Here is a 15,511-nt window from a genome sequence, read left to right on the forward strand (position 1 = left end):
ATAAATTCATCATTCATAAGGCTGATTTCCTCATGTTCCATGACTGCTTTACTTGTTTATACAAGAAGTTAAAGTTACTAATGCAGCAAGTTAAATGTTAATTTGAAAAATCCACCAATGACTCACTTTGTAATTAAATTGTTAGACACCCCATAAAATACCAATCAATTGGTATCAGAACTTGTAAAATTGTTATATTTTTTATTCTCTTCCCTCCTTTACCATAGTATATCTAAGTCAATTTGGTTATTCTTACAAGAAGCTTCATTTTCTGCCCCTGTTTAATAGTTTTCACTCCAGAGGGTCTACATTATATTTAACATAAACCTATCTTTATACCACATCAAAATTTCTGAAGAATAATTTTATCTTATGAATAAGTCACATGAGAATGGCTGTTGAAGAACATTAGTCATTCCCTCTATCCGGATGGATAATTTCCTTCTATAGAACTTTGACAGCACAGAAAACAACTGGAACACTGTAACCAAGTAAGTGCACTCCAAGACTAAATCACTATTATTCTTTTTTTAGAGAATTATTAAGTTTTAAAAAGACTCCAGAGTTATTGATAATACTGGATGTCTTTCTCAAAAATGATACAATATGGCCAAATGTTACATATTACTATTAAATATGGGAGATGAACTATTTAAGTGCTGATAATGTTTGTTTTTACAACTTACTGTACATTCTTAAATTGCTCCAAATGAATTTGAGATAAATAACCAAAAGAGCAAATTTTGATACATAAAGCATGAGTGACAAAAAATAATTTATGAAAAATCTGCATTAAGAAATACATACTTGGCTATTTAAAAGTAATTAATACTTGGTTTAAATGAAAGTGCTACTTCAAAATACAATTTGTAAATCATGAAGAATTTACTTCTACGCCAGCTATTTTTAGTTCTGCTATATGAATATGTGAAGTGTCTGAGGGAAAAATAATACAAAGTATTAAATATTTGAAAATAGAAATTCTAGGGCAAGAAATCTAGGAATGTATCTCAAGTGGTAGAACACTTGCCTACCATGCACAAGGCCCTGGTTCAATCCCCAGTACTGAAAAGAAAATAGTAATATATTTAAAAGACAAAGTTAAACCACAAAGTCTTAAGTGAGAGGAGAAAGGCTATAGTCAAAGAAGCTAAGAAATACCAGAGACTCTTCAAGCCAGACTATTTGAGTTGGAACTCTAGTTCAACCAACTTAGTAGTGGTATGACTGGACAATTTGCTACAACTTTCTGTAACTCATTGTTTCCATCTTTAAATAATAAAATTGATCTCTGAGTTTTTCTGAGGATCCAATTATAATATGTGTAAATTTCTTAGGACAGAGTCAGACACATAATACACATTGTACATACTAGCTGTTAATTTTTTCATAAACTTGAACAGAATTGTTTATTCAGTGTTCTGCTTTACTGGCAAAAGTAACTTGCCAGGGATTCTGTCAAATTTTCTATTACAGGGACACTGATTCAAATCTTGGAGAAGCAGAATATAACTCCAGCAAACTAGAAGAACTCTATTTAGTTCCGAAAGTAAGGCACCTACTCAAACAAGAAATTAAATATAAAATAAATATAAAACCAAATATTAAGACTAAATATAAAACTAAATATAAAAGATTGAACATGTTGCAGTGAAAGGCATTTTAAAATGTCAATACTCTAGCAACAGCAAAAGTAGGATAGAAATTTTTCTTATTCCACAAATAAGGAAACTAAAGTATAAACAGTGAAGTAATTTAGCCAACTAATGTCCAGGCAATAATTACTATGATTATTTATGCATATGTTAATCACCACTATTCCTAATATCTAATAGGACTCAGAACAGACTGGATGTTTGCAAATGACTGCTGAATGGATGGATGGATGGAAAGATGGATGGATGGATGGAGGGATGGTTGAATACCACCAGTCAAGCAAATAACAGGTTTCCAGAGAGTAGGCACTGACTCTGGCAAATTATACCAACAATGCAGATCTAAACCACTTCAATAAATGCTACTAACATTTATGTAGTAATATTTCCATTATCACAGACTAAGACTACATGTTTTTATACTCATGAAATTGAATGGGTACTATAATATGCTCCTAGAAATAAAGGATTTTTTTGACTAGTGACAGCATCCACTTGATTACCTATGCCAACAGAAAATAAGCAGACTCTAAATATGAAAGCAATATATTTGGGGTTTTTTTTATTTATTATACACATTCGTTCTTTTCACACTTGGGTTGTTCATATGAACAATTTCCTCATACCTGTGGCTGGCATCACAGCCAGGTGTTTTGTTTGTTTGTTTGTTTGTTTTTGGGGGGGTGAGGGAGACAGTACAGAGGTTTGAACTCAGCAGGGTCTCATGCTTGCTAAGCAGGTGCTCTACCACTTGAGTCACTCCACCAGCACAGTCAGGTTTTATAAGGAGGATGGGAAAGCACACTTCATTTTTGCTCTTGATCTGCAGTACTCAAAGAGTGGTCCCCAGACCACAACATCAGCATCATCAGGGACTTCTCTGAAATGCAAACTCCCCATCTCCATCCCCAACCCACTGAACCAGAAACTCACAGCGTAGATCCAGCAACCTGTGTTTTGAGAAGCTTTCCAGGTGATTCTGGTGCAAGTTGAAGTTTGAAAACCACTACTTTGAACATGTAGAACTAGGACATTTCCCTGACTTGCTCAATTGTAGAAGGTAAATGTATTCCCTTAAACACCAGTCTTCACTATTAGGGGCTTAAGTAGAATCTTTCTAGAATGGTTATTGAAAGAAATTGCTTACAACTAGAAATGTAGATATATCTGGAAAACATTAATAACCTGATTATGTTGCATCTCAGAAAATAGCAAGAGTGGCAAAAAACATACACATTTATAAGTGCCTAACACCTTCTCCTTCAGTTAGACTCAATTCCTCTTCATTTTTGATCTTGCATATTCCTCATGCTTAATTTTGTTACATAAATTACCCGGCATTCTCTCCAATTCATTGATCGACCATTGAATACCCTGCTGACATTCCTGTTTCTTCGTGAAGCCTTTCAGCTAAACCCTCATTTGGTTATTTGGGCATACTGCTGAGGATTACAATAATTAAAATGAAAAAAATTGAAGCTATGCTGAAGCTTCATTTAGGAAAAAAGAGAAACTGATTCATCAATGTCATCTTACTGGTGACAACTAGACTGATAAAAGGCACCAGGTGAAATTGTTTGGCAAAGAAGAGAACACAAAAATTCTTCATTAAAATTTTCCCTTTGATAGTCTCAGCCTAAAATAAATTGCAAAAGTAACAAAGCATGAATCATGTCATCCAATGCCAATACTGGATTTAACTGAAACTTACTAAATATAAACAAATTCACCCTGATAAATCCCATTATATTTATATTTAAAACAAAATACCTGTAAAGAAGTTCTTCTGTGCAAATATGAAGTGATAGGTGGCTTTATAAACCTCTAATTCACACTGCCATGTCTGTGGCATGTTCCATATTCGGGGGTAGCTGGCATTGATGTGGAACTGCAAAACATACATTAAGTAAAAATATAAGAGCTTAAAATGTAACACTATGTGAACACCTTTGGAAATGAAGTCACACACACTGTGACTAATTAAAATGTATTCCTGAGCTGAGCAGAAGGAACCTTTGAGATTTTAATATTGCTGTGGTTGAAAGTCAGTATCTCTGATTAAATTGAGCTCCTTGAAATATTTAACTATGATGTGGTTAAAAATCTTTGAAAACAACAAATCAGGCTATAGTTCTGACACTGTACTCCAGCTCAACTAGTGGGGTAACAGCTGATACTCCTAAATCCTCCTTAAGTTTCATTTGTTGAGAGGAAGTGAAGAAGGGTGGAGAGCAATGTACACTGTCACACAAAGTGACACTGACATTTCTACAAAACTTGGGAGTTTCTGTGAAGGAAAAAGCTGCATTATCATACAGCCCCATTTATTCACAATAGTGCAAGAAATCTAAGAAATGCTAACAAACACTGAATAGAATGTTGATTTTAACAAACAATGAGTATTTCAGTTTAATGCATATTTATGGTATTTGATATATCTCTTGGTAATTGCAAAATGTTCCTCTTAATTTACATCTACATCATGTATAAGATATAATATGTGATGAGTAATTAAGAACCTTATGGTATCATCTTATATAAATTCTATGAACACCAACCATTCTATAGTAGCTTCTGTTGTTGCTGTTATTATCTCTGATTTTTTTAAAATGTGCCTCATTAATGAGTTTCCAAACTGTAACTTTAATCACACACATTTTCACATTGTTCCTAATATGGAGCAACTCAGGGTACCAATAAGATTATATCCCCTCTACCTTACTCAGTAAGTTAAAAGCACAATGAATAACAGTATTTAAGCCCTGAGATTGAATTCAATAGGGTCAGAAAACATATGGTAAAAAATTAACTTATTTGGAATTTAGGAGAAATTTAGTCCAAACACATGATGAGGTTTAAAAACACTACAACAACTTTTCACATTTGTCATTGCCTTCTATCCACTATACTAGAAGCAGAGCAACAGAGATATGCCAAAGACACTTCCTAACATTGGGAGTCTACTCCTCTTCCCAAAGATAGGGTCAAAAGGAGCTGGTGGTTTTGAATAAGGAAACAGTCCACTCTTGCTTACCTAAATTTTATATTAGAAAATTTAAAAGAAATGCATATTGCATACATGTATGCACATTATTATATATGCTAGACTTACTGCTAACATTTCTGCTTCCAAAAGGGTCCGATATTGCATGCTGGTAGTGGCATCAACATGTAATAGTTGTCCTTTAATTGCAGGGGTGTAACCTAATAAATAAAACCATAAAAATTAAGAAAAAATAATGCAATTAAAAATTCTGGACTAGAACCAACTCCCACCCAAAACAGAAATCCCTGAAAAAAGGATAATCAGTCACTGTTTAAACAGGGAGCTCTCTCACTTTTGACAGATCTGAGGGAAGATTTTCACCATACAGTATCTATCCTGATTTTGCTTTTGAACCCAAGACTATGGTTATCTCTCAGTATCCTTGGGGAACTGGTTCCAGGATCTCCTAGGCCATCAAAATCTGCAGATGCTTAAATTCCTTATATAAAAATGACAACAGTATTTTCATATTATATAAGCACATCCTCCTACATATTTCAAATTATTTCTAGGTTACTTATAGTACCTAATACTACGTAAATAGTTGAACTATGTAAATTGTTCAGGGAGCAATAAGAAAAAAAGCTGCACATGTTCAATACAGACCTAATTTTTAAAAATATTTTCTATTCACAGTTATTGACTCCATGGATGCAGAGCCTATGGATATGGACGGCTAAGTATATATGTCTATTCTCCAAACAACAGTTTTCAACTATTTAATACAATATCCATGTTTTTCTTTAGCTGTGACTCAACAATACATATCTGCATCATCTGTAACTACTACTTATATGAGTTTCTAAACAACGTCCATTCTTCATGTAATGTCAGTTTCCTAACAATACAGTCCATTCTCAACACAACAGGAAAGACTGGAGTATCACATTTCCTTTCTTGATGGAATCACTTTCTACAAAGACTAATTCTATGGTAATTATTATATAATCAGTTCCATGTGCTTGAATATTCCTGCCTCTCTTCTCTTCCCTTTCTCCTCCCCCTCCCTCTCTCCATCCCTCTCTCCATCTCTCTCTCTCTCTCTCTCTCTCTCTGACTTGAATCTGAAAATTATTTCATGTTTGTTTGTAGTTGTATAGGCTTCTTTCTTAAGACCTAAGTCCATTTTGCCCTCTAAGCAGTCATCTTAAAAACCACCTGAACTTTATACCCCAAACCCGAATTGGGTCTTCCTTAAACTCTTCATTCTTTCAGAATACAGCACTTACCACAAAAATTTATGCTCAAGATATTCAACCCCTCATTCCCCTGTTGGTTCCCCTTTTACATCAGAGTACCAATATTTGTATAATATTTACATACTGTAAAAGATATACAAACATTATTTCCTATATGCATTATCAGCTTTAAAAAGGTAGAAGCACTCCCTTAATTGAATCTGCCAATTTTGTGCAATTTTCAAATGCTTGTATTCCCATGATACAACTGTTATTAAGGCTTTTCCAAAAGATACTTCATGTTACTTCCTACTGTCAATCAGGGAGGCCTAGAGAATCTCAAGAAACCCCTTCAAGATTTAGCACAATTATTCTCTTGAAACTAGCTAATATAATGCTTAGTTTTTCATTTAAAAAGCCCAAGTACTACAGGAAAACATACATTATGTCACTTTCAGTCACTTTTTCAATTGATTATCTAAATGGGCAGGCACAAATGCTATCACTTTTGTGCAAACCTGCTTTATTCAACACCAGTAACACCAAAATAAGTAAAGAACCAATATAAGAAGACTGAAGCATTATATAAAATTAATTATACATATCAACAGTAGTATTGCCAGTTAGGGATTTAACAATATGAGCACAGTGCCATTCTCCTTACTCTCAAGAAGGTAAATACATTAAACTACAGTTTTAGTTTCAATACTCTTAATACAAACATAATGAGGGTGGGAGTAAGCAAAAAAATAAGAAGCCAATATGATTTAATAAATTTAGCAAAAAGTATTTATTCATGTTATTTATTCCCCAAATTTCAGGTGTAAAGTGAACTTAGACTTTCTCAGCACAGATGAAACTATAGTTATGCAGGGATTATTTAATATTTTAAATATGAAATATTTTCCTTTCTCAAAGTTATGCTATTCAAAGGACCCCAGCTTACTCCATGACAAAGCCTACCAACACTATAACCTAAAACAAAGCTATCAGTTATTCAATCAATTACAGCCCAAATGCCAGGTACTAAGTTCAGCACTAGGGAAACACAGGACCTTATAAAAGACATAGCATCTGCAACAGTCTAACAGGAAAAATCCACATTAAACAAATTATGCTCAATTCTATCACAGAGATGCATAGGACTGGAGACATGGCTCAAGTGGTAAAGGTCCCACACTAGAAAGAGCAAAGCATTGAGTTCAAATCCCAGCATTATCAAAATAAAGTTAAAATAAAAAAAAGGAGAGATGTATAGGATGTATTGAAAGCATAGAATTATAAGACCTAAGTTGACTAGAAAATTGTTGCCTTCTCTCTTGGGGAACAAATAATTTAATCATGTAATAATAACTAGAAGTACATCAAAGCTATTGGTTATAATGTAAATTGGTATAACCATTATGGAAGTTCATCAAAAAATTAAGAACAGAACTACCATATGATCCAACAACCCCATTACTGGGTATAAATCCAAAGATAATGAAATCAATATGTTGAAGAGACATCTGCACTCTCATGAGCACTACTGCATGATTCAAAACAGAAATGGAAATAAGTGCGTACCACCTGCTGAACTGATAAAGAAATCATGGTACATTTACACAGTGGAATTCTACTTAGCCATTAGAAGGGGTAAAATCATGTAATTTGTAACATAGTCTTTATGTTAAATGAAACAAACCAAACATAGAAAAATAAGTACATCATCTCACCTCTACAGGGAATCTAAAAAAGTTGATCTCACAGAAGTTGAGAGCAGAATGGTGGTTACCAAAGGCTGAGGACAGTAAGGAAGAAGGAAGGGATGGGACAGGGTGATTGGTGACTAGTAAGTTAAAGATAGATGAGAGTAAGAAGTTCTGGTGTGCTATTGAACAGTGGGATGACTATAGACACAATAATATACTATGTATTTCAAAAAGCTAGATGAAAACCAGGTGTGGCATTCCATGCCTATAGTCCCAGTATTCGGGAGGCTGAGGCAGGAGAATCTCAAAAGTTTCAGACCAGCCTGGGCAACATAGTGAGATCCTGTCTCAAAAAAAAAAAAAAAAATTAAAGAAGGTGCATGAAAGGATACTGAGTATTTTTACCACAAAGAAATTATAAATGTTTCAGTAGATAAATTTATCATAATTGCAACATCACACAATACATACATATACTGAAACATCACATGGCACCCCATATGTACAACTGCATCTTTTATGCATCAGTTAAAAACTATTTAAGTTAAAAAGTAAAACACACAGAAAAAATGAAAAAGAAAACCCTTTCATCATCTAATAGAACCAAAATATTGTATCATTTATACATTAATCATTTCAGAAATTATAATCACTGCTTACCATTTTCTTCAACCGTCATGGGAATATTAATTTCTAAGTATGAGCCAGCTCCTACATTTACATGTACAGCATTTGTTTCCTATTAAAAGAACAAAATTAATTCATATAAAAAATTATAATTATATTCCCATCATCTTTATTTTTGATTATCAAAGAAATGTAATTATCAATGATATGAAAAATCCCTAAGAACAAAAGTTCAAATTTATACCGAAATTATACTAAAATAATTTAGCTAAATATAAAGACAAAACTGAACCAGAATACAAAATGAAAGTGTATTATTATTAATCATTATTAGTAATTTCTTTTCATTATTTAGTCTTATAGCAGCATTATGAAAGATACATAAAATTATTGAGGGACAGTAGGAAGAAGATCATAGAAATGAATCTAAGTATAGAACAGAAAAATACTCTGGAAAATACTGTTCAAATTTTAAACACTGTTTTCTGCTATATTATTACAATAATTACCCTGTTTTTAGTAAATAGCAAGTCAATTGTAGCATCCGCAATAATATTCATGCGTAGTTCAAAAGCAAGTATCTGTCTTGGTCTTCCAGCCTGTGCAATTTCAGAAACTTTCAGAACTTGATAATCAGGTGGGAAGAAAAACTTCCATAAACAGTCTCTATACAAAGAATAAGAAACAATAATGATGTTACTCAAACAAAATTACCTCTATTGAGAGATCATAATCAGTATTGTAACTGATTTTGCTATCTCATTTGACAATTAGACTGCTTTCTCCAATGTTTTCTGCCAGAGATCAATGAGCTTTGAGCACTTACTACAAGTGAGACATAGGTAAAATCAAATTTGACTATTTAAATGTACTGTGAGTAATTAAAAAACATTCTACAAGTATATCAATTGTTCAATGGTAAAAACGGAATTAACAGAGGATAGATTAATTAGAAACATCATTCCATACTGGACAAGTTATTTAAGCTTTCAGAGGAAACTTGGCCTGCTTCTTGTCTATAACATAGGTACAACATAACTTATCTCATGGAATGGTTATTGACAATATATATGGAAAAGACAGCAGCTCATGGCCCACAGAAGAATTTTATCATTTTTATAAGCATTTTTAATCAATATAGTATCAGAAAACACTAAAGAGCAATATATTTCTAAAAAGTAGGTAGGTGTTTAGCTGGTAAGATACCAGTGTATTTGCCTCCCTTTATCATTTGACAAAGATACAAGAACTTAAGAAATTTTTAATGTTACTTATACATTCAGAGAAGCTACCAGTGTATGGCTTTAATAGAAGGGTTAAGGAAGAAGCCAACAGTGACAGGAAATAATACTTGAATAAATGTCTGGGAAAAATAAGATCAATGTAACAAAATTTGTAAACAGAAAGTTACAGACTGACTCACCAGGATTTAGATGAAAATGTATAAAAAGAAACAAAGTTCTGCAAATGTTCTGACTATAACACACAAACACAAAAAGCTAACAATATTAAGCCAGGCACCAGTGGCTCATGCCTGTAATCTAGCTACATGGAAGGCTGTAATTGGGAGGATCACAGTTTGAGATTGGATTGCCAAAATTTTTGCAAGATTCCATCTCAGTCACTAGCTGGCGGAGCTGTGTGTACCTGTCATTCCAAGCTATACAGGGTAGCTGAGATCAGGAGGATTGCAGTTCCCAGCCAAACGGGGCCAAAAAAATAGTTTGTAAGATCCGTCTCTCTCAGGAAAAAAATTTTTTTAAATGGCGTGGTGGCAAGCATCTGTCATGCCAGCAACATGGGGAAGCTTAAAATAGGATGGCAGCCCAGGCCAGACTGGGCAAAAAGCAAGACCCTATCTCCAAAATACTGGTCCCAATACTGTCCAACAAAAAAAAAAAAAAGAAAGAAAAGAAAAAGTATTAATATTAAGGAAAGAGAACACAACACAGTAATTAGATGATTACAGACTACGAGATAACTACTGGGGTATAATGAAATGAGCCAGTAAACTCGAGGGTAGCTTCACTACTTTCCAAAATCAGTGAACCTCTCTGTATCTTCACTGTCTCAAAAATATAAGAAGTTCACTACATCTGTCCTATATATCTAGTTGGTTGATGAGGATCAAATGGGAAAATATAAATGAAGAACTGTAAGTGACAGCAACAAGATGCTAGTATCAGGGATGCTTACATTATTAAAATTATCACCTAAGGATTAAAGTTTCATTGTAGCAGATTTTATTTTTCAACTCTGTCATGAAAACAAAATATTTTACAGCTGAATAATATTTTAAATATTCAGAAATGTCATGTAAAGCAGAACTGACTTCAAAATCTAGGCTATATCAGAGATAACTCAATATGCTGAGTAAACTATGCAACTGAAAAACAGGTAAAATTAGGAAAGATAAAGAAGTTGCTGTTTTCTCTTAGCAGTGGAAAAGTCTACTACAGTTGTTAAAGCAAATTTCTGTTTCACATTAACTTTAGTCTCATTTCTCTATATAACACAAAGACAGTGCCCAAAATGAATTATGAATGAACTATGTATTATAAAAATATTACTGTGAGTTTCTGTGTTAATATTCCCTAATATTTTTAAATGTATTAAAACTAGATATAGTTAAAGGAAAATCATACTTGAGTCAAGTACTAAAAATGAAAAAATAGGTCCTCTATCTATAAAAACATTATTTTATTTTCTCCTCTCAAATGATAAAACTGTTAGGCCTGTCAAAGAAAATTAGGTTCTCTTAAGCTTTTTGAATATGGTGGAAAGAGGATTTAGCTGTTACCTAAAGAAATATAAAATCTCTCATTTTCAACCAATGTATAGCAAATTTATAGCATGACTTACTACAGGAAAAAAATAACCATAAAAGGATATTAGACTTCAATAATCAAAAAGTATTTTTTGCTTTCTAACCAGAAATTTTAAACTCTATTTATACTGAAGTTTAATGAACAACCTAATCCAGAACATTAACAAAGTATCAATTAGCATAATCCTAGAGCTTTCAAAAGACAAATTTGTTCATTTATCATACAGATGTTAACTACTTATTGAGGGATATATTCCTAATGTTAAGAAAATATACTTAAGTGTCCTTGTCTAGCATGTGTTAGCCCTGAGTTCAATCCCCAGCACCACAAAGACAGACAAAGTAAATAATCATTCTAGTAATAGGTAGGCAGCACTTTTTAAAACTATGAAGTATAAAAAGAGCCAATATGAGATCCAAGATGGCAACTAGGGTACAGAAGCAGAAAAACTAACCTCTGTGACTCCAAAACCTACCTGAGAGGTTGGAGCCACACCCGGGTAACTGACTGCCTCTAGCCAAAATAATAACCGCCATCACACTAGGTGCAGGAAATAATTCTAAGACTAACCCACAAATCAGTGATCTGCTGCACAGCCAGCAAGGCAGGTCTGCCATTGCAGCCACCACCAGCTCCAAACCTGCCTGTGAGACATTTAACAGAACAAACAGGTAAGCACCACACATCCTGCAGAATTCCCCCAGCCACCCCAGAACAAACAGCTGAGTGTCACACATCCTGCAGAATTCCCCCAGCCACCCCTGGGATAAACCAGCACAGCCCCTGGGCAAACTGAACTCCGCTCCCAAACAAAAACTGAATAACAAACAATGAACTTTAATCTAGCACAACAGTAGTGGGGGCAATAACAATGAAAGTTCACCTGAGAAAGGGGAAGGGGTAAGGAGCTGATCTCAGCACTAACTATCAGTTAACAAACACTAGAAAGGCAGGAAAATGGAGAACAGGCAGGCGATAAGCAACTTTCCGAAAAAGTAGGAAGGTAGCGGATCACAAAGATCATTTCTTGAGCCAGTGAACAACACCCAAAGCCAGTGAACCCTCATAACACATGGATAGCAGAGAGGGCTGATGGAACACTGAACCTGCCCCAGACAAAAGTGGCAGGGCAAAGAAATAAACCCCCAGCATAGAAATCCCAGTAAACATGCAAAGCAAAAGCCACCTCCAATGCAGAGTAACTAGTGGACTACAGAGCTGATCTTCTGAACCTGAGGGCAAAATTCAAACTTGAACTGCCCCACCTCACTGGGGGAGGAGCTAACCAAGCAGCTGCAGCTGAAGGGTACCACAGCTATCAGCTGAGGAAATCAATAGCTCTGAGCACCCTGCATGATCTGCCAAAGCTACTTCACCTCACAATTTCAATGAAACTGGTGGACAAAAGAACAAAACACTACTTACTATCCAATCACCTGGTGAGACCATGCCAGAGCTTCTACTTGTATGACAATACAAGGACTGGATGCTGGAGGAGTAACTCCAGAACTTAAACTAAGACTGAAATTCTATTGTTCCTGAACCTGGTGTTTTTCATGGTTTTTGTTTGTTTGTTTGTTTGTTTGTCTGTTTGTTTGCATTTTCCCACTGATTTTTTGGGGTTTTGTTTGTTTCTTTAGTTATTGTGGGTAAAGAAAAATAGAAATTTTTCTATTTCTATTATCGTTTTTTCTTTCTATACTATCAACTTTACCATCAAAATCATCTCATTGCTACTCTTACCCCCTTTACTGTCCCTCCTTCTCCTGTGCTAAAATCCAGTGCTCTCCTCCCCAGCAACTCATTCTGCCCCTTCTCACCCACACTGTCCCCCGACCTGTCACCAGACTACCCCTCCCTCCTATACACTCATCACCCACTGGCAAACTTATTGTACCAACTTTGCACAACCCCAAACCCCTGCAATCCCTGACATAAACATCCTCCACTACAACAACAGGAAAACACCCACACACACAAGGAACACAAAAACCAGCAGTCCCCAGACTGCTTCCCCCACTCACCCACCCCACTTCCCGCAACCCCATTTAAAGCCACCCTATCCAACTCCCCAAATTTCTAGACCTAGCCTTACAAATGCTATCACCCCAACTCCAACTGATTATATATTATTACCACTAAGAGGTCTCTTATATAACATATAAACTACTGGTTGGATATTAAACTTGTGAATTAGTTATTACTAAATTGCACCCAGACCAAGGACAGAAATAGCACACCAACCTAGCGAAAAACCCAAGACATTCACAAAACAAAAATTAAATAAAGAGGAAAAAAACAGGTGGCTAAAACCACCAACTACCCTATCAAGAATATAGTTGCTCAGTACCAAGTGGAGTGATGGGAAGAAAAAAAACAGATGGAAACCAGTACCAAGTGGAGTGATGGGAAGAAAAAAAAAACAGATGGAAACCACTCTCCACAAAAAAATTATCTAATACAGGATTCAAAGGGAAATGAAGAAAATGAATACCCAATTCCTGACTCCAACAAAGCAAAGATAAATGACTCCAAGGAGTCCAGCAATGCACACAAAAACACCCAAAAAGAAAAAATCCTGCAAGTACTCACTGAGAATTTCATAGAGATGATATTAGACATGGTTAACCAAAATATACAAGATGGACTCAAGAAACTTCCAGACACCAAAAATAAAGAATACAGGAAGAAACAGAAACAAATAAATGAACTAACAGGAACCCTAAATAAACACTAAAGAGAAACAGAGAACACTATAAATAGATAAATGAATTAAGGATGAAAATAGAAAATATTAAAAAGAAGTGACCCATGATATGGAAAACCTCAAAAAAAGAATCAAATAGAAACACAAATAAACACAGTGCAAGGCCACTCCAGCAGACTAGAAAAAGTGGAAGACAGAATCTCAGAAATCAAAGATAAAATAGAAATTAAAGGAAAACCTGAAGAACTGTTGGTCAAACAACTCAAGACCTGAGAAAGGAATATAAAAGAACTCACTGATTCCATCAAAAGAACAAACCTGAAAATCACAGGCATTGAAAAAGAAGAGGTCCAAGCAGAAGGGATCCATAATATATTCAATAAAATAGTAACAGAAAATTTCCCAAATTGAGAGAAAGTTGGGCCCATTCAGGTACAGGAATCTCCAGGACATCAAACAGACTTCAACAGTTGTTTTATAATTAATATATCATATTTAATGATATAAATATTATATATTATATATTATATTTAATAATATAAAACAGCTGTTTTATAATTAAAACAACAGCACAGAGAATAGAGAAAGATTACTGAAGGCTGCAAGAGAGAAAAAACAAATAACATATAAAGATAAACCTATCAAAATCACAGCAGATTTCTCAAAGGAAACCTTAAAAGCAAGACAGGCATGGAGTGAGGATTTACAGGCACTGAATAAAAATAACTTCAACCCTAGGATACGCTACCCAGAAAAACGATCATGCAAAATAGATGGAGTCTTCAATGATAAGCAGAAACTAAAACAATGTATGAGCACTAAGCCACCACTACAAAAGATTCTCCAAGAAATTCTGCACAGAGAAAATGAAACCACACAAAACCACAATAGGACAGGCAATATCAAACTACAGGAGAAGAGACAAGGAATCAGAGAGTAACACTGATTCAGTTACACATAATCAGACCCTTAAATGACAGGAATCACCACATACCTATCAATATTAACACTGAATGTCAACGGACCCAACTCTACCATCAAAAGACATGATTTGGCAAACTGGATTAAAAAAGAAGACCTATCCCACTGATAGAAACAAAAACTGGCTGAGGGTGAAAGACTGGAAGATTTACCAAGTCAATGACCCCAAACACAGGCAAGACTATCAATACTTATGTCAGACAAAGTATACTTCAACTTACATTAATCAAACAAGATAAAGAAGGATACTTCTACTAATAAAAGGAGAACTACACCAAAAGGAAATAACAATTATCAACCTACATGCAACCAATCCCAGTGTACCCAATTTAATCAAACATACACTGAAGGACTTAAAAGCACATATAGACTCCAACACAGTAGTAGTGGGAGATGTTAATACCCCCCAATCACAAACTGATAGGTCATCCACACAAACAATCAATAAAGAAAGTCTAAAATTAAATCACACCATACATCAAATGGACCTGCTGATGTCTACAGAATATTTCATCCAACTCCTGTACAATATACATTTTTCTCAGCAGCCAATGGAACTATCTCAAAATTGATCATATCTTAGGGCACAAAGCAAACCTCAGAAAATACAAGAAAATAGAACTAATTCCCTGCATTCTATGTGATCACAATGCATTAAAACTAGAACTCAACAACAAAAGGACAACAGAAAATATGCAAACAACTGGAAGCTGAACAACACATTGATCATTGATCAGTGGGTCATCGATGAACTAAAAGAGGAAATAAAAGATTCCCAGAAGTTAATAAAAATGAAAA

General features: G+C 34.6%; 1 protein-coding gene across 14 annotated transcripts in view; it reads right to left on the reverse strand.

Annotated features, from left to right (window-relative positions):
- Positions 1-15,511, reverse strand: part of Bltp1 (bridge-like lipid transfer protein family member 1) — a 230,242-nt gene that overhangs the window by 172,673 nt on the left and 42,058 nt on the right. For all 14 annotated transcript variants that reach the window (XM_074041667.1, XM_074041672.1, XM_074041678.1 and 11 more), the window contains 4 exons: positions 8,707-8,863; positions 8,231-8,309; positions 4,768-4,859; positions 3,426-3,543 (listed from right to left, as the gene is read on the reverse strand). In XM_074041667.1, coding sequence (XP_073897768.1) covers positions 3,426-3,543; positions 4,768-4,859; positions 8,231-8,309; positions 8,707-8,863 — 446 coding nt within the window. The remainder of the gene's footprint in view (positions 1-3,425; positions 3,544-4,767; positions 4,860-8,230; positions 8,310-8,706; positions 8,864-15,511) is intronic.

The sequence above is a fragment of the Castor canadensis genome, chromosome 9, assembly GCF_047511655.1.
Source record: "Castor canadensis chromosome 9, mCasCan1.hap1v2, whole genome shotgun sequence".
NCBI classification, from domain to species: domain Eukaryota; kingdom Metazoa; phylum Chordata; class Mammalia; order Rodentia; family Castoridae; genus Castor; species Castor canadensis.